This window comes from Eleutherodactylus coqui, chromosome 6 (assembly GCF_035609145.1).
Source record: "Eleutherodactylus coqui strain aEleCoq1 chromosome 6, aEleCoq1.hap1, whole genome shotgun sequence".
NCBI classification, from domain to species: domain Eukaryota; kingdom Metazoa; phylum Chordata; class Amphibia; order Anura; family Eleutherodactylidae; genus Eleutherodactylus; species Eleutherodactylus coqui.
Genome location: NC_089842.1, coordinates 99606797 through 99627736, shown reverse-complemented (window position 1 = coordinate 99627736; position 20940 = coordinate 99606797). Strand labels below are relative to the sequence as shown.

At 43.2% G+C, this 20940-nt stretch overlaps 1 protein-coding gene across 2 annotated transcripts in view; it reads right to left on the bottom strand.

Annotated features, from left to right (window-relative positions):
- The window catches only part of KIRREL3 (kirre like nephrin family adhesion molecule 3), a 765513-nt gene that overhangs the window by 136965 nt on the left and 607608 nt on the right, over positions 1-20940 (bottom strand). For both annotated transcript variants that reach the window (XM_066607257.1, XM_066607258.1), the window contains exon 5: positions 10044-10201. In XM_066607257.1, coding sequence (XP_066463354.1) covers positions 10044-10201 — 158 coding nt within the window. The remainder of the gene's footprint in view (positions 1-10043; positions 10202-20940) is intronic.

The window sequence follows — 20940 nt, the reverse complement described above, 5'->3', positions numbered from 1 at the left end:
CACAATCACACTCAACATCTTTTGTTCTATGAGCCCAAAGCAGGAACATCTCTCATCAGAGCAATGTTCAGTGCCTGTCATAAACACTACATCTTCCAAGATGCATCACAGCATACCTCGGCTTCTGTACAGACACTGAACTAGCAGAGAGATTTGAGGACATGTCACTTGAGAGCTAACATGAAGTCAGCAGACATCCATGTAGCTTGGACATATTTATTCACATGACAGTGCCGCCTCCTGCACTCTGGTGCTCCTTGCAGTGGCACGATCTGCAATGTTAAATCCAATATTCTCAGTTAAAGGGAACCTGTCAGCAGGATTATTGATATAAAACCACCATAGAGCTATTCAGCATGTTCCAAGCAGAGGTGTATGTTGCCCCAATGCAAAATCTGTAACAGAGCCCCCAACTATAATGCTTTATTCATAGTACTGGGCTCCCTATATGGAGAGGAGAGGCCTTATGGGCCCCCTAAGGCTCCTGGGCCCGGGTGCACCCGCATCCCCTGCATCCTCTATAGTTACACCCCTGGTTCCAAGCATGTCACATGCAGAGCCGGCTCCAGGTCTATGTGGGCCCTCGGGCGATGGAGTCTCAGTGGGCTCCTCTTTATCTCTGCATCGGCCATGATAGAAGGGCGCTTGCCTATAATGCGCCGGCAGCCATCAACGCAGCGATGACATCACCGGCAACGGATGGGCAGGCCGCGATACCAAGTGACCGCTCATCAAAACTCATCTGGAAGAGGCTGTTCCAACTCCGCTGTTCCGGATGAATTTTAAAAATCCCTGGATAATCCTTTTAAGCACTGCTATGTTTTAGATATGCCACTAAATATATCCCTTCTATATGTATATGCTACTTCTTGCAATCTTTTACATTTAGGTGCCCATTTTCAAATAGACATGCTACCTTTAGCCCTTTTTTACATGCCACATTTTTTCCCCTTTACATGTTATCATTCATCCCCTTTAACATACAGTGTTCCCATAAAATTACAGGGCCCACAATGCACAGGGATCTAGGGGCGGCAGGGGCCCGAGCTGCTGGGTCAGCACAGCAGACGGCCCCCTATTTTATTTAGCCTGATTAATAAAAGTTAAAAACTACATCCTCCCCTCCCCTGTCGCTCCCTGGGAGCTGCTGTTGGCACCGCTGTCCCAGCTGACTTCCAGGTTGTGTGATCATGTGACACATACATGATCACTGTGGACATTCCCCGGTCTCAGCAATCATATGTTTCACATGATCCCAGGAGTCAGCAAGGACTGAATACAGCTACCGAAGAGCGACAGGGGAGGTAAGGATATAGTAAGGATGTAGTTTCTTTTTTTTTTTTTTTATTAGGCTGTCCTCCTCCCTATCTGTACCCGAACCCATACCTAAACCATACAGCTGTAAAACAAATGTACATACAATACGTGATCTAAGATTAAGCGCTGCGGAATATGTTGGTGCTATATAAAGAAAGATTATTATTATTTATTATTATCTAGCCCCTTGGCATAAGCTTTCCAAAAAAGAATCATTTTCTGGACTACAAAAAAATGTGTTTGTTTAGACTCTGTTCATGTTTTTGTTGCATTTTTGAACTGCAGTTAAAAAACACATCAGAAAACTGCATGAGCTATTCAAATTTAAGAAAATGCATACACTATTAAAAACTGCATGTGGATTTAAACAATATATGCGTTATTTTTTTTTTTTTTAAGATCACATACAGGTTTTTGATGCGTTTTTTGATTGTGTTAAAATGTGCAATCATTTACAGGAGATACCCAGGTTATACCAGCATGGTCCATATTGCTACCTACAGGGAAATGTATAACTTATACCATGTACACTACCGTTCAAAAGTTTGGGGTCACATTGAAATGTCCTTATTTTTGAAGGAAAAGCACTGTACTTTTCACTGAAGATAACTTTAAACTAGTCCTAACTTTAAACAAATGCACTCTATACATTGCTAATGTGGTAAATGACTATTCTAGCTGCAAATGCCTGTTTTTTTGTGCAAAATCTACAAAGGTGAATAGAGGCCCATTTCCAGCAACTATCACTCCAGTGTTCTAATGGTACAATGTGTTTGCTCATTGGCTCAGAAGGCTAATTGATGATTAGAAAACCCTTGTGCAATCATGTTCACACATCTGAAAACAGTCTAGCTCGTTACAGAAGCTACAAAACTGACCTTCCTGTGAGCAGATTGAGTTTCTGGAGCATCACATTTGTGGGGTCAATTAAACGCTCAAAATGGCCAGAAAAAGAGAACTTTCATCTGAAACTCGACAGTCTATTCTTGTTCTTAGAAATGAAGGCTATTCCATGCGAGAAATTGCTAAGAAATTGAAGATTTCCTACAACGGTGTGTACTACTCCCTTCAGAGGACAGCACAAACAGGCTCTAACCAGAGTAGAAAAAGAAGTGAGAGGCCGCGTTGCACAACTAAGCAAGAAGATAAGCACATTAGAGTCTCTAGTTTGAGAAACAGACGCCTCACAGGTACCCAACTGGCATCTTCATTAAATAGTACCCGCAAAACACCAGTGTCAACATCTACAGTGAAGAGGCGGCTGCGGGATTTTGGGCTTCAGGGCAGAGTGGCAAAGAAAAAGCCATATCTGAGACTGGCCAATAAAAGAAAAAGATTAAGATGGGCAAAAGAACACAGACATTGGACAGAGGAAGACTGGAAAAAAGTGTTGTGGACGGATGAATCCAAGTTTGAGGTGTTTGGATCACAAAGAAGAACGTTTGTGAGACGCAGAACAAATGAAAAGATGCTGGAAGAATGCCTGACGCCATCTGTTAAGCATGGTGGAGGTAATGTGATGGTCTGGGGTTGCTTTGGTGCTGGTAAGGTGGGAGATTTGTACAGGGTAAAAGGGATTCTGAATAAGGAAGGCTATCACTCCATTTTGCAACGCCATGCCATACCCAGTGGACAGCGCTTGATTGGAACCAATTTCATCCTACAACAGGACAATGACCCTAAACACACCTCCAAATTGTGCAAGAACTATTTACAGCAGAAGCAGGCAGCTGGTATTCTATCGGTAATGGAGTGGCCAGCGCAGTCACCAGATCTGAACCCCATTGAGCTGTTGTGGGAGCAGCTTGACCGTATGGTACGCCAGAAGTGCCCATCCAACCAATCCAACTTGTGGGAGATGCTTCTAGAAGCGTGGGGTGCAATTTCACAAGCTTACCTCAACAAATTAACAGCTAGAATGTCAAAGCTGTGCAATGCTGTAATTGCTGCAAAAGGAGGATTCTTTGACGAAAGCAAAGTTTGATGTAAAAACAATGTTATTTCAAATACAAATCATTATTTCTAACCTTGTCAATGTCTTGACTCTATTTTCTATTCATTTCACAACGCATGGTGGTGAATAAGTGTGACTTTTTTCATGGAAAACACAAAATTGTTTGGGTGACCCCAAACTTTTGAACGGTAGTGTACATATATAATTTTATAGAGGAGATACCCGAGTTATATTAGCATGGTCCATATTGCTACCTACAGGGAAATGTATAACTTATACCAGATGTACATATATAATTTTATACAGGAGATACCCGGGTTATATCAGCATGCTCCATATCACTATATACAGGGAGAGGTTTATACATTTCCCTGTATATAGTTATATCGACCATGCTGGTGTAAGGCTGGCTCAAAATACCAGGCAGCTAGGCAGAAAGCAGACGGCCCCTTTTATAGTCAATAGAATCCATATGGCGTGGTTCGGTTCCATCCAGAGATGGAGCCTTTTGGCCATGAGGATCCCTTTTCCAGCTCCACGAATGGAGCAGGAATCGCCACCTCAGGTGTGACACCACCCTATCCTGGGTATCTCCTGTATATAGTGATATGGACCATGCTGGTATAACCTGAGTATCTCCTGTATATGGTGATATGGACCATGCTGGTATAACCTGTGTATCTCTTGTATATAGTGATATGGACCATGCTGGTATAACCTGGGTATCTCCTGTATATAGTGATATGGACCATGCTGGTATAACCTGGGTATCTCCTGTATATAGTGATATGGATAAGGCTGGTATAACCTAGGTATCTCCTGTATATAATTATATATGTACAGCTGGTATAACTGATACCAGATATACATATTTGATTGCTCCCCTCCTCTGCTATCCGGCACCACCGGCCGCACCAATCACGTGGCCGGCAGTGTACTGATAGACTGCAGTTGGGAGGAATTATAACTGCAGTCTCAGTGGAAGGAAGGACCTCGCGTCGGGAGGGTCTACAGCGTGGAACTAGCTGCTGGCTCACAGGTAACGGCCCTCCCCTCCCTGAGTGCCACCCACAGCTGGCCTGCGGGCCGCGGCACTGACATAGTATATGGCAGGGGCTAGTGGGCCCCTGTTTGCTAAAGGGCCGTTTCGCAATTGTGACCCTTAGTGGTACGCCAGTGCTCCATAGGATGGCAACAATTATTTAATTGCCCTGTTTAATTATTTGTTAATCTCAATGAAAAAGAAGTCAGGACAGGACCAAACCAAATGGGGGTCAATTTCAGTAAAACAAAGTACAACTTGTAGAAAAATAGCCTTAAGATTTGTAAAGTCTCTTTTCATTTCCCAAATAAGATCTAAAGTATTAACCTTGCCAATCTCATCCCCTCCAGCATGCAAAATTAATGTTAGGATTGGGCCCAATCCCCCTCTTACTCTTAATCTCAGCTAATAACCTTCCCCATTTTAAACCTGAACCTGTAAACTCAGGAACAAAAAACCCATAATGAAAACCCAAACTAATTAGTTGGGCCTTCAGACTGGACAGACGTCTAACCAGGGAAGCATTCTTGGGAGCCTCACTCAAGGCTTTTGGGTCAAAATGATTTACCAGAGGGATGAATGTTAATCTGAGCGGCTCATTTAAAATACCGCAACACGGTATAAGTCCCACGACAAAAGGAGCCATCATGGCGGCATCTACAAATCTGTAACCACTTACATTGGTCCTCGCTAATGGCGAAGCAGACTCCTTTACGAAAGCCAGACAAAGTAGTGCCAGAAGACTGCGATTTAAAATGAGATGATATATGCCTTTGCGTCCTTGACTCCCCAACTAAGGTTAGGATAAACTGCTCATTTTTGGCAAAACATTTTTCAATAAGGATACCAATAAAGACTGCCAAAAATACGATAAGCATCTAAAATGATTTGAACTAACCCAGAAGCACTGACTGGTGAACGTTCTGACTAGAGATGAGCGAGCATACTTGCTAAGGGCAATTACTCGATCGAGCATTGCCCTTAGCGAGTACCTGCCTGCTCAGAAGAAAAGGTTCGGCTGCCGGCGGACGGCGGGGGAGAGCAGGGAGGAACGGAGGGGAGATCTCTCTCTCCCTCTCTCCCCCCCGTTCCCCCCTGCTCACTGTCGCAACTCACCTGTCACCCGCGCCGGCAGCCGAACCTCTTCTTCCGAGCGGGCAGGTACTTGCTAAGGACAATGCTCGACCGAGTAATTGTCCTTAGCGAGTATGTTCGCTCATCTCTAGTTCTGACACAACAGCAGAAAATATACAAACGGCTTGTAGCGGCTTGTTAGAAGATTTCACAGGAGCTCTCCTACACTCATCCTCCTTGTCATCGACCTTCTTATCGGACTTTGTTGCAAATCTTTTGCCGACGGCAATAAGGAGAGCAGTTCCACAAATTCACCGCCCCATATATTTTCCTTTAAACTCTGAGGGAGATGACCGCCCAGCAGGCACAGCTCACATACACACCAGACTTAGGTGCTTCTATACGGAACAGTATCGTTTGGATTCCCACAGTACAGGGAGAACTTGAATGATTATCGCTCAGTGTAAATGCATGCACCCACTGTATGACATGTTGTTCCAGGTAAACAGGCCGTCGTTCCCTTATTCAGCACTGGAATTATTATTGTTGGGATGACCTATCAGGCATCTGTTGCCCAACAGATTGTCTTGTGTAAAAGCACCCCAACACCTGCTCCCATCTCTGGGTCTAACAGAAACAGGCTCCCAGGCTGGATCCAGACCACCATTGACAGCCTAGAATCAGTAGATGTTCTGGCTGTTAAACTAGCGCCACTCCCTGCATTCCCTTGCAGCAGGCTAGAAAGGGTTAATAAAACATTGCTCAAAGCTGCAATATCTAGTTCACCATTAATGGGTACTGGGGAAGAAATGGCATTGCCAGCGGACAGAGACTGCCTCTGACCGTCGGGGATCTCGCCATTCTTGGGGTCTTCACCCATGCCTGTTGTCACAGCACTTTGGGAGCAGCACCCTCCTGTGGTCCGCTTTGCTTCTTGTGGGCAGTGGTGGTGGGGAGTAGCGCCTCTGTTCTCACTTTCCAGCACGTCCGATGCAAAAGTCATCTATGTCTGGTTCCGGATTGCCGAACTTTGAGACGTCCTCACGCTTTCCGTAGTCCGCTCCAGTGCTTTCCTGCAGGGGAAATTAGGAGCGCTGCTAAGCACGGCTTCAGCCATTCTTCACTACCGGCTTCTTCAGAAGGTGGTGACGAATGGCTGAAGAAGCCGGCGGTCAGCTGCCTGAGGAGGTCCTCCATTGCAGTGTGAGATGTCCAATCTTCAGTCAGCATCTGGATGCCAGGGTCCCGCGTCTCCTCCTCTTATGGTCTCCAGATCTTCCCGCCAGCCTCTAGACAGCCAAGCCAGTGATGTTACCAATATACCTGATTCTCCAGGCAGATGTTCTGGAAAGGGGTTAAGGAATCCTCAGTAGTCCCTGACATGTCCTCTCAGCATAGGGGAGCTACACAAGCACACTCTTACTAGAGGGAAAAACCAACCATATTAACCATTTAACATGCGCATCCTAAGTGGCCTCTGCTCCTAAATGTCCCATTGGCCTTACACAAGTCTTAATAAGCTATGAGGACAATATAACACACTGGCATCTACTGGTTATGCTGGTAGCTGGCCTCTATTAGTTATACTGGTCATTGTAGGATTAGAAAGCTGGGTTCATGAAGCAACGAGCCCAAAGTACTCCCCACTCTAATATTTTCAGTCTTATTTATAGTATTACTAATGATAGCCGCTGTAGCAAGATTCTTTGTATAATGCTGCCTCCTAGGGGTCTTGTATCGTTATTGTTTTTTTTCAAGTTTCTATATATTATAAATTATCTGCTCTGCCATTGGCTGCAGTTAGTCACAAGGAGCTTGATATCATGGGAGGTCCTTGAGTTCACTTGGATTTAGCTTCTACCCTAGGAGGAGTCCATGCCAGCATAAGTTGAGGGTGAATTGTGGCTGCCAGTTGGCTGGTATCCGGCCTGACGCCAGAAGCCAGGAAGTATGTGGCAGAGTGCCCTTCCTTTCACTCTCACTCACAAGTTTAGATCATACAGGACTGTTGCACAGGGGTAGAAATAAGTGATTTCCAGGTACTTCTGGCACCGCTGATATTCCAGCTTACAAATATTTTGTTATGTACAACTGTTCCGTATCCTGCAAAAAAAAAAAAAAAAAAGGCGCTGCATAGCGTATGCAAAAATGGAATCACATTAATGCTACATCCGTCCAGAATCAGTATGAACGGAGCCTCAAATCCCAGATCTGTAAAATCCTAACACATGATGCAGATCCCAGTCTTTGCACCCTACAGCACGTTGCGTCAACCGGCACGATGCAGGAGACTAAAATCCTTGCACATGCATCAACTATTTTAGCAATTGCCACTGCTGTGCAGTTTCTGGGTAACTGCAGAGATACACCGTCTCATCCATCTACCTGACCAATGCATGATGGGTCATGACATCATTCATACATGCGACTGCTGTATTGTTGTAAGTTGTTTCTGCAGCGTAACACCGTTCTTCGCTGCGCGTCTTTAAGGTTCTCTATAAGCCGCATAGTTAAACAAGAATTTTTTCCAGGCTCCGCTATCAGCACCATCGATATGTTCTTGTTTCTAAATTATACGGTACAGCATCGCGGTGAGCCCACATAACAGACCATGAAAAACTCACATATTCAAATCCTGATTATTGAAATATTCCACTGAATGTGACTTTTTTTCCATCTCTGGAGGAACTGAATACATTTTTTTCTCCTTTGTGGCATTTTCTGAGGCACAAAAGAAATGTGAGGCCTGTAATGATATGCTAGCGGCGTACAAAAGCTTTCAATTTTCTCTTATTCTCTTGGTTCAATGGAGCCACCATAGAGCGTGGTGAGCTGCAGAGCATTCTGGGAAGGAAACCGGCATCGTTCTCGCTGCATTCGTAGTGAGGTCCCTACTGTAGATTGCATTTTTAATTATCTGTTTGCGCTGGCCGCAGGGATTACAGAGTCGGCTGTTGGGAGCAGATAGACAGAAGTAAATGTTTTTCTCTTTGGTTCAGTAAGAAAACAGGAGGCAGAATGAAAGAGCGGCAGGAGAAACACGAGGTGCTCGGCTTATGCATCGTCCTCAGGAGGATGCAAGGAGCTAGAATCCGAGATATCTGGGGGATTTGTCAGGGCACTGAGGGTCTAACAACTACAGTCGCGGCCTAAAGAACTGCACATGTAGTGATTGACCTCTATGATCTATTTTATGTAAATACATCCAAATCTAAATATATATCAACTTTAAAGTCCAGTCACCTCCAATGCTACATAATGTGCCTGGGTGGGTTTTATATACTGTACCTATCATAGGGCCCTTTTACATAGGCTAATAGTTCGGCCAAATGAATGTTCTTGTTCCTGATCATTGCCCCTTGTAAACATGGCAGTGGTCAACCAACAATGGAGGATTGCTTACCAACTTATCGCATTTTTTCCACGGGCAAAAAAAAATGTTGCTTGTCTACTAGAGATGAGCCAGCACCCTGATGCTCGGGTCGGCGTTATTCGAGTCGAGCTTTTCGTAAAAAATTCGAGAGCTCTACTCAAGTAACGAACCCCATTGACTACAATGGGAGACTCGAGCATTTTTGTATGTGGGACGCCGGGTTTTATTTATATATATATATATATATATATATATATATATACACATATATATATATATATCTTCTACTGATCCCATCTGTCATGTAAAATGGGATGTGCTGCCAACAATATGCAAACTATATAGGGATGAACGATTCGATTAATGATCGTTTCTCTCCATACTAATGTTAAAATGAACTATATGAGTCTTAATTGAGGTGTTATCATCATCAACTGGCACTTGTTACCAGGTACAGAATCTGCCTGCATAAAAGGACCTTTAGTCATGTGACCGAACCCCTCAACTCTCTGTGTTACTACAATGCCCTGCACTCAGGCGGCAGGAAAGCAGAAAAATTCTGAATATAGCTGGGGTGAAATTTAAGTATAAGACATAATGTAAATTAGGGTCAAAACCGGATAAGTAAAGCAATGTGTGTATATGTATATATATATATATATATATATATATATATATAATTATTCAATGTTATACATTCTGTGACATGTTGGCAAAATGCCCAGAAAACTTTTGTTGCGCACCCGGAAGATCTCCGGGGCTTGCTACACTGAAATGTGTTTAAGACTACCTAAACCTGCCACTGAAGGGGTTAAAGGGTTGATCAATTAGTGAGAGCAAGGGTAAGTCCACATGCCATGAAAATGTTCTGGTGCAAATGTGTTACATGCAGAGTTTGCTGTGGATTCGCTGCAGATTTCACCCCTTCCACATTGCAAGCGGTGACATCCACGCTGAAAATCCAAGACATTTCCACAACTGAATAAAAATACTATAGATGTGAAAATCTGCAGTATTTTCCTTTTTTTCTGCACAGACAATGTTTGCAGCGTGTGGATGAGATATTTGGTGGGGCTGCGACAACCCTAACTGTCATTGTCATGGCGGTTCTTACCATCAATATCATGTTTTCCCCTCGTACATATCCATAGTAACAACTCAGCAGAGCTGCTTGCATTGTAAAGCCGAGTTCTCCCTGCGGTTTAGTTCTAGCGCACAAGCCCCAAGACACCGCCAATCCTCAGCAGTACAACAGTGATACCATAGACAGACGCAGTGCTGACCTTGGAATAGGTTGCTCCATTCAGGACCTCTCCATTCCTCATCCAAATGATGGTCGCTGCTGGCTTGGCGTTGTCTGCATGGCAGGTTAAATTCAGGGGGTCTCCAGCACGGAGGCTTATTATAGGACCACCAATAATTACCGGATCATCTGGCGGGACTGTAAAGAAAACACATAAGATAGCTTATTATCAAGAATCAGACTGATACACTGTAGCAAACCGTCAGGACAAGCTGCTATAATTAAATAGTGAGCACCATATAGCCCGTCCTCCATACATGTGTGAACCCAAACATTTCTGACTGTGTACCTGGCAGTAGGTATATTAGTCTTAAAGGGGCTATACGGGACTAGAAACAAGTTTCTTTTCTTTGTTTTTTGTGCAGCAGTATTTTTCCCTTCAAAACAACAGACACCTTTGCGGAACTTAATGGACCCCCATTAGAAATCAATGGGGTCTGCCTGGCTCCGTTAGTGTCTGTTGTGAGACAGATTTGGTACGGCCTTGTGGCTTCAATAGTAGATAGAAACCACAATACAGATGTGCGTGCTTACAAATGTAGCCTGAAATTTCCAAAATGTAACAATATGAGGCGTTGCTTTTCCAGGTTCTTTCCTCATAAAATGTTCAATGTGCCATTTGTCAGGGAAATAGTCGCGTTACCCACCGATATGTCTGATTAATGGCGGCTGTAACAGACGCGTCTGAAGCTTTAAAGATGATTGAAATAACGTTTCTCTTATTGTTTTCAAATCTCCAATTAAAATTCTATTGTTTCGTTCTTCATAAAAGGCTTTAACTGTCGCTTTACGAGGATGATGACGCCACGCAATTCAAATCTCACTATTAATTGTGCATATTCATAACATGGTGGCTCACTATCCGGGAAGTCTGTTGTTTCTAACTGTGGGAGTTTATAACCCTACATAACATATTATATATATGTATATATACACACCTACATACATACAGTCATAAGATAAACTAAGTACACCTTCTTTGAATTCTGTGATTTTACATGTCAGGACATGCTAAAAAAAAGCTTTTGGTCCTTAGAAGGTCTTATAATTAGGCAAATAGAACCTCAGCGTAATAACAACATATGGCAAATTGCACTATGCCATTATTTTTTTTTAACAAAATCTAGGCCAAATGCAGAAGCAGTGTTGGAAAATTTTAGTACACCCTTTCTGCTTCCATAGTAATTAAAAGGGTAATTGGCAGGCAGGTGCTACTAATCAAATGCCCTTGATCAATTGATCACCAAGTCTGACCACTTCTATAACAACAGAAGTTTTGTCTGTTTGCTGGTCTGGAGCATTCAGGCACGTGTTAACATAATGCCAAGAAAGAAAGAAATCAGCAATGATCTTAGAGAAGCAGCTGTTTGAAAAGACCATTTCCAAACAATTTGGAGTCTATTGTATGATGGGAAAGATTAATCACAGGTGGAAAAAAATTCAAGAGCGTTCACAATCTTCCCAGGACTGGACGTCCCATTAAATTCACCCCAAGGTCAGACTGTGCAATACTCCTAAAAATTGTACAAAACTCAAGAGCTACATCTGAGACTCTAAGGCCGCCTGCAGACGGCTGGGTCGGATCCCACTGCGAGAATTCTCACAGCGCGATGCGGACCCGTGCCCCTGCAGAGGCCTGCGGCTCACCCGCTCTCCTGCTTGATAAAGACCCCTGTACTGGGTCCATACGTGGCTGCTTGTCTCACCCTTATGTGTTTGACTAAATAAAGAAGAAGATTTTTAAGTAGATGCTGCCCGGCTGACCTCTTTTCCTCTACCTATGATTAACGGTGGATCCCTGGAGTCAGGATCCCATTCGGGCTTTGCATGGTACCTTGCACTTGTGGTGCTTTGTAAATTTGGAGTGCTGCTGCTAATCTTTTTTATTCTCCTGCTATGCGCTGGCTGCTGGCCAGCCGATGCAAGCGCAGAGCGGAGCCGGCCCGTCACTACTGACATTTCTGTAAGGGCTTCTGCGAGACCCGCACAGAAATAGAACATGCCACCATTTGTTTTCCTCGTGTGTTTTCACGCGGACAAATCACGGCTGTGTGCATAGGATTGCGTTTTGCAATGCAATCCTATGCAGGCGGGCACGAGCGGAAATTCTTCGGGAAATCCTGCTGCAGAATTTCCGCCCGTGTGCAGGCCTAAGGGCCTTAGTTTGTATATTAAATGTTCCCATTCCAGACAGTACAATAAAAAAAAGACTGAACAAGTGCAGCTGGTCTGGAGGGGTTGCCAGGAGAAAGCCTCTTCTTTCTAAAAAGGACATGGCATTACAGCTCATGTTTGCAAAATGGCATCTAGACTAGAGATGAGCGAACGTACTCGGTAAGGGCAATTTCGCAATCGAGCACCGCGATTTTCGAGTACTTCACTACTCGGGTGAAAAGTACTCGGGTGCGCTGTGGGGCGGGGGGTTGCAGAGGGGAGTGGGGGGTAGCAGCGGGGAACAGGGGGGAGCCCTCTCTCTCTCCCTCTCCCCCCCACTCCCCGCTGCAACCCCCCGCTCACCCACAGCGCACCCGTGTACTTTTCACCCGAGTAGTGAAGTACTCAAAAATCGCGGTGCTCGATTGCAAAATCGCCCTTACCGAGTACGTTCGCTCATCTCTAATCTAGACCAGAGGTTTCCAAACTTTTTGCCCCGTAGACCACTTGCTGATTTTTTTGTTTTCCGTAGAGTCCGGCTGCACACAACCAGATGGAATTCCGCATGTGGGAGCCCTCAGTGGAATCCAACCCTGTGCCCAGCTGGCATCCGCTTGTACCTGTCATTTCTTCTTCTTTTCTGCACTGCGGATGGTCCGCATGGCTTGCTGTCGGACATGCGCAATACAGATTTTTTTAAACCCCTGCTTTTCCCATATCATCGCCTAGCAATGACGCGGAATCTGCTACGTTTCCGCAAAGTCATCTGTGGTTCGGACAGCTTCATTGAAAAGACACAAAATGCAAGTAAATATTTAGATTTGGAACGAAATCAGAACCTAGTAAACTTGTTACATAAAATTAGTACATAAATAATGCAGTTAATGGAAGGGATGGGCCTAATGCTCTGATAGCAATTGTTCAATATATGGCTTCAAATTAGTGAGGTACAGTCTCAAATCTCTACCAACAGTGATTTGCAGTCAATTTCTTTTTTTTGTAAGAAGATTGGTGACTGCGCTAAAACCCCTTTCCACGAGGTATGAAGATGGAAAAGTTATCAAAAGCTTTCTTGCGATAGTCCATAATGCAGGTTAAGGAGCAGGTATGCGCGCGATGCATTGCTGCCGGTATGAAAACTTGAAAAGACCTGCACATGAACACAGCGCACCACAAAGCAGGTGGGTGTAGTTCACATAAACCTTCTTGGGCTCTGGCAGTGCAAACGATGCACGGTAGAGACTTTATAGTTAAATTAGCTACTGCGCAGCTCTGTTTTGTTTATCGCCAGAGCCCAAGAAGTTTTGCGCGAATGCTACATAAACAATTTTGTGAAATATCAAAGCGGTAAGTAATTTCTATGTCTATTATAAGTATTCTGTACATAATCTGTGTAAGGTGTCATTTACAGAATGCCTAAATGTTGATGATGGCCTGCCTAAATGGAGTCCGCTCAGGTGGACCCCCATTTACATTTCGTACACATCCAATTTTTTTTCTTGCTGACATGGACCCCTAGCAAGTCAAAGTCGACCCCTGGGGGTCCATATAGACCACTTTGGGAACTAGTGATCTAAACAAAGCACAAGACATCTGGAACAATGTCCTTTGGGTTAGAGGAGACCAAAGAATCATGTTTGGCAAACTCAGCACATCAGTACAAACACGTCATACCAACTGTCAAGCATGGTGGTGGAGGGATGGTTTGGGCTAGTTTTGCAGCCATGGGGCCCTGACACCTTGCAGTCATTATGTCAACCATGAACTCCTTTGCTTACCAAAGTATTCTAGAGACAAAAGTGGCACCATCTATCCAAATGCTTGGCTGAATCTGGTTCATGCAACTGGACAATGATCCAAAGCACAACCACAAATCTACATCAGAATGGCTGAAAAAGAAAATCAAGGTATCGCAATAGCCCACTAAGGTAGGGTCTGTGCAGAAAACAGAAATATTCTGCAAGCAAAATCAGCAATTAAATTCACAAATAACTTAGTTGCAGATTTTAGTGTGCATTTTCACCAGAAAAATTCTACAACAAATCCATGATAGGTGAAGATACCCAGAGATGGGTAGATGGACGGGTAGATGGCACATAAGCTGAAGGCTCGAAAGTTAGATGATGGCTCATTGCCATTACGGTTTCCATCCATATTTTCCAGACTCCAGTATGGCACCAGTGGATGTAGATGTCCATTGTCTAACTAGACTAAATGGTCACTAAAGAATCTGGGAAAGCAAAGTGGCAACCTCAGCGGGAGCTGCAATAGTGGCCACCTTCCACTCAACTTCCTAAAGCAAATAATTAAGAAAATGACTAATTTTCCAGCAACTTGAGGGTGACTCTGCGTACATTGAGGGGAGCATTGTGCAATTCGCACACATGACAACTTATTTAGGTTTTACTGGCACACACAGAACATCTCCGGGCAAATCCCAGCATGACAACCACCATTAATGTTCCCAGAACATGATAAACACTTTTATGTCGGTTTTATCTTTATTATCTATTATGTTTACAACCTTATTTATATGGAGAAATAAACCGGCGTCATGGAGTCCCACCATCTGCACCGCGCCTGCAAATGTCATCACATTAGAGTGCAAAGGGTCGGTGGGTGCAGCGCTCACAGGACATATACAGGAGCAGGGGATACATACAGGAATAAGTACAACCTTTAAGAGCAGCGGAGGGGACTGCTGGTATAGCACAATACGCGTCTTGATGGGGTTATGTCAAGAAATGTAATTAGTACGGTAATCATGTGGAGTAGTGAAAATAGGGCGGTATACCTTTAAGATTCAGTTTGGAAAAAGGCTAAAGGAGATGGCTTAGTTATGTGGCAAGGTGATGGGACTGTGAAAGGGCACATCAGGCTGTAAGACATAGTAAGGTGTAGGCAGTTGAGCACCAAGCAAAGCAGACCCACCCACTCACTTCTAATCATTTTAGAGAAGATGGTTGCAAGTTGCATACGTTTTTGTCGTAACTGGTCAAGCGCTCTTAGAGTCAATTCATACTTTGGAAGCATTGGAGTATTAAAAGCTAGCTGTTTTATGGTGAACCTGGTTTTGGACCTCCTGGTGGTTGTTCTGTCCCCCAGGAGTTTAATTAATACAGTGCGTTATGTTCTATGGGTGCCCTTTGGGTCAGGTGGACTCGGCAAGGTGTAAAGGTGTTATGTGCACTACTGTAAAGACATATTCTGGAGGAATGGTGGAGTGACGTTGTTGACTCCAGAGATTCTTTCTGTAAGTTGGATATGTATGTGCAATTGTTTCTTACAAAGGTTATTTAAAGTGCCATTTAAAATGTTATTTAAGTGTTATTTAACATGTTTTGAAGAAGCGGATTTAATAAATGGCTGCAGCTGTGGCCTTTTCAAACAAATTGGTGTCAGTGCACATTTAAAGGTAAGAGCGGAGGTACGGTCAAACCTTCACTTGTTTGCAAAAAAAAAAAATCAAACAAGAATGATTTAAATAGCTCAACCCACCTAAGATCTGAGTGGTTTTTTTTTATTCAACACAAAATACTACTTTTAATGACTTCTGCAATTTTAGAATAATTCAACCAGCTGAATAGAATCCCTCATAAGAGCACACATTTGCATATCAGGTGTTGTCTCAAGCACACCCGATGCAACTAATCAAGGGCTTTATTAGTTCCATCAGGTGTGCTTGAGATAAAACACATTAAATATATGAAATGACTAGAGCTTAGGTGACTGTGATGTTTGATTGCATGTTAGAAATAAATTGAGAGTTGTCCAAAAAGTTAAGAGAAGAGATTGTTGCCTAGCGCCAACAAGGAAAGGGGGGAAAAAAGATAGCAAAGGCACTGAATGTTCCTACAGATATAGTTGGAGGCACAGCTCACAGTTGAAGGAATACTGGCCATACTATCCGGATGTGGCAGAAAGAGAAGGTTATGACCGACTGCCACTAACTTCATGAGGAGGCCGGTAGTCAATAACACTCAAATGACTGCAAAAGACCTGTAGCAAGATTCAGTGGCAGTGGGTACTGAGATTTCCATTTGCCCAATTAGGCACATACTAAACGCTGAAGGTCTTCATGCCTGAACTCTAAAATGTACACCTCTAATGACATAAAAGCACAAGAAAAGTCGTCTCTACTATACTCTGAACTATATAAATAAGACAGAGGAGTTTGGGGATTCTGTTCTGTGGAGAAATGAAACAAAATCAAAATTTTTTGTTCCTCTGGATTAGAGGTATATCTGGAGGAAGAAGAATACACTGCCTACAGTGAAGCATGGAGCGGTTTGGTGATATTACGTGACTTTTTGCTTCCTCAGGTACTAGAAACCTGCTGCATGTGGAGGGCAAGATGGATTCAATCAAGTATCAGGAAATCCTAGGAGAAACCATCCTGCCTTCTATAAGGAAGCTGCATCTTGGGCATCATTGGACCTTCAAACAGGACATTGATCCAACGATATCCTCCAAGTCAACCAAGACTTGGTTTCAGAGAAGCCTTGGAAGATTTCGGAGTGGCTGTCTGACTATGGTGAGATTTGAAGGAGATGGTTGTAGCACGCAAACCCAAGAATTTTAGTAAACTAGAGGCCATTGTCCATGAGGAATGGGCTAAGATTTCTCAGACATGCAGTCATATGCTAGTATCTGGCTATGCATTACGTTTGCAGCAAGTCATTGAGGGTGTCATGAAGAAGTTGCATAATTTTGAGACTACAGTAGTCATTGATAGTATTTTGTGGTGAATTTGGAGAAAACTGTTGTTATATTAGTTGTGTTGAACTATTTAAATTGCTTGATTGCTTTGTTGAAAACAGCTGAAAGTTTGTAATTTTGGCAAATAAACCCAATTTCCAATGCGGTCAATAATGTTGATTGCAACTGAATGTTAGGAAAGTTTTCCCATCCCATTGAGATTCTTATCCAGTCCCCCCTGATCTAGGCTAAGCCAACTACATCCTATGAATCCTCCTGCTCCTCTCCCAATCATTAGTACACACTGTTTTTATAAGATCCAAATGCAAAAAAGTTTTAATAATTAATAAAATAAGCCTCGTTAATGGAAAATCTGAGTTATAGTGATTAATGCTTCAATGGTGTCTTCAATGTCAGCAGCGGGTGATGCATTAATCAGGCAAATCCTGAAATACTCAATGTCTGTGGAGTGGGAATAGACGTTACATGGGTGACTGGAGTAGGACTTCAGCGAGATGTGTGACAGTCGACCACTGCGGACCTGAACACAATTAGGGCAAATTCAATGAAGCTCAAAGCATAATGTTTATTAAATGTCATCTACTGAGCAGACCAAAGAATATAAAAAACAATATATCTAGATGGCTTGGCTCAATATCCCTCAAGACGTTTTTCATCCATTTGTTGAATAGATGCCACATTAAGTTGCTGCATTTTGCTTTGGCTAGAAGGGGTCTTACACAATATAAGTTCCTTTCCCATGACTTCTGGCATGTCAGTGTAGATCAGTAGGGGTCCGACATACGGCACCCTCGCTGTTCTGCAATTAGAAGGGGCTATAATATTATGTTTATCAGTCACATGGTCTTTTAGGCAATTCGGTCCCTTTCAAATGAACTGGTATACTGTACAATGAAGCCCTGTGGGTCCTTTAAAAAGCTGATTGACAAGGGTAATAGGAGTTGGACCCTTCCAATCTAATGTTATTGACCTAGCCTAAGGATATTTAGGTCATCAATTTAAGCTACAGTGAAAAGGGGTTCTCCATAGATGGAAAGCACTTAAAGGGAATTTTCATTCAGAAAATGACCTAATTTTTAAGAACTTTTGGTGATGTTTTTAATGTAATTTTCCATGTCCCTGTGTATGTTAAAAAAAACAACCATGAAATCCTGCAGTTTTCATTCTGGCTACGGAGCCTTAATAAAAGGCTGACTCGTTACATAGAGAAAGCTTTTAAGAGGTAACACCTATATATGGATAACACAGGATCCCCCTTTCGCAATAAGTCTTGGTCACAGCTCACCTCTTCCACTCCCTACTCAATGACCACTGCACAAGTGACGTAGTATGCCCACACTCACCCTCCTATAGAAGTCAATGAACATATCAAGTCTGTATGTCTCTATGGTTCATGTGGCCGCTGTAAAACATATCTCTGAATGCTGTTAAAAGCAAGTCAGACAAGATAGCCTCTCCCATAGTCATGTACACACAGCAGAAGAAAAAGTCTATAATCGGAATTTACGAACAGATGAAGAAAAAAGAATCCGTATCTGGTTTTAATTAGTAAAAAACACACATGGGCGATACATACCCTTTAACGAATACAGAGTAAACCCTTTCTTCTGATGAAGAGCAGATTCTTGGGTCTAAATTCTGAAGCCCCTCTTCACCCCCCCATCCCTGTCTTTAGCAAATGGACAGGTGCTTGAACGTTACCCACTATATACCTATACTATCCCGGCCTTCATGTAACGATCCTCATTAACCCCACTGACGTATCTTCCATAATGTGCCCTGGATCAGCACTTGTTCTCTGGAAACTAATTAACACTCCTTACATGCACATGTTGTAGTGTGTTTGAAAATGGCGCCCACCATCTGTTCTGTGGAGGATGTGGTGCTGATTGTCATGAAAGACCAAAAAATACATTTTATTTAATTTCCTAGCGCAGCAATGAATGTCTTCGGATTTCTATGAACAGGAGATATCAATGATAAGCAGGCCAGCATAATACAGGATTGTGCATCATTCCCTAAAGTTCTTTGATCCAACATTAACTATCCAGACATTTGTTGGGAATCTCCCTCAGGTAAAAGTAATGGATCCAACAAATTCTTATCCACTCTTGCTGACAACTTTATCTTTGAAAAGGTAGAAAAGAAAACAAGGGGATCTGCTATCTTGGACCTAATTCTTACCAACAGGGAGGGAAGGGTTGAGGTAGTAAGGGTGGCTGGGCCCTCAGTAGGCAGTGATCATGCTAGCCTTGAATTTTAGATAAAAAAGGGGAGGAAGACCTGAGAAAACTCGGACCTCACGGTTGGATTTCAGAAAGACAGAGTTTAATGAACTCAGAAAGACGGTAGGAAGAATCCGATGGCTGGATGTTCTTAAGGACAGAAATGTCCAAGAAGGTTGGGAAATATTTCGAAATGAGATTCTCAAAGCACAATTGTTAACAATTTATAAAAGAAGTAAGAATGGAAAGCATTTTAGGCCCCCAGTCCACGGGTGTTGCGGTATCCCGTGGTGAAGCTTCGCTACGGGAGCCGACGGCCGGGAGCAGGAGCCGACGATGAATCTCCGCTGGTCAGCCCTATCTGATAGATAGGATGACCGCGGAGAATCGGGGCAATTCGCAGCATGCTGAGAATTGCCCTCCGCAAATGGAGAATCGCAATGATTTTCCGCTTGTGGACAGTGTGCCGGCGCTTTTGAAAAAATGACCAAATATGGGATTGACAAGGCAACTGTTAGGTGGATTCACAACTGGCTGAGCGATCGTACTTAAAGAGTGGTCATAAATAGCTGCACATCCAAGTGGAAGACTGTATCAAGTGGGGTACCACAAGACTCTGTCCTAGGCCCAGTGGTGTTCAACATTTTTAGAAATGATCTGGAGGAGGGAATTGATGGGAAACTGATCAAATTTGCAGACTACATAAAGCTAGGAGAGATAGCTAACACTAGGGAAGGAAGAGAGAGTATTCAAAAAGATCTAGAAAAGCTAAAACAGTGGGCGGCGACTAACAGAATGGTGTTTAACAAGGAGAAATGAAAGTCCTACATGCGGGGAAGAAAAATGAAAAAAGCACATACAGAATTGGGCGCAGCAGCAGATGTGAAAAAGACTTGGGTATACTAATAGATCATAGACTGAACATGAGTCAACAATGTGATACAGCAGCCAATTCTGGGATGTATTAAGAGAAGCATAGAGTCTAGATCATGTGAGGTCATTATCCCCCTCTTCTTTTCCTTAGTCAGACCTCATCTGGAATACTATGTCCAGTTCTGAGCAACCCACTTTAAAAAAGACATAGACAAACTGGAGCAAGTTCAGCGAAGAGTTACCAAGATGGTGAGCCATCTGCAAATCATGTCCTATGAGAAACGGTTAAAGGATCCAGGAATGTTTAGCTTGCAAAAAAGAAGGCTGAGAGGAGACTTAATAGATATTTACAAATATCTGAAGGGCTGTCACAGTGCAGAGGGATCAGCCCTATTCTTATTTGTACAAGGAAAGACTAGTAGCAATGGGATGAAACTGAAAGGGAGGAGACAAATTAGATATCAGAAACAACTTTTTGACAGTGAGGGTGATCAATGAGTGAAACAGGTTGCCATGGGAGGTGGTGAGTTCTCCTTCAATGGAAGTGTTCAAACAAAGGCTGGACAGACATCTGTCTGGGATGATTTAGCGATCCTGCATTGAGCATGGGGTTGGACCAGATGACCCTGGAGGTCCCTTCCAACTCTACCATTCCAGGATTCGGTTACCGTAGGTGGAGTTTTTCAAATTAAAGATGGTGAAGTATAAAAGAGTAGTGTCCATGGAGTGCAATTTTCTTATCTAAAACTAGGTGGAGTAGAGTAGACATTGCTGTTCATGTCCTGTAATGAAAGTATGCATCATGCCGTGCAGTGCGCTAATCAAACACTAGGTGGAGTAAAGATTGATGCATTGTAGATTATGGAGTTCATTGCCCATGATGTTCTGCATTGTATTGATTTTACA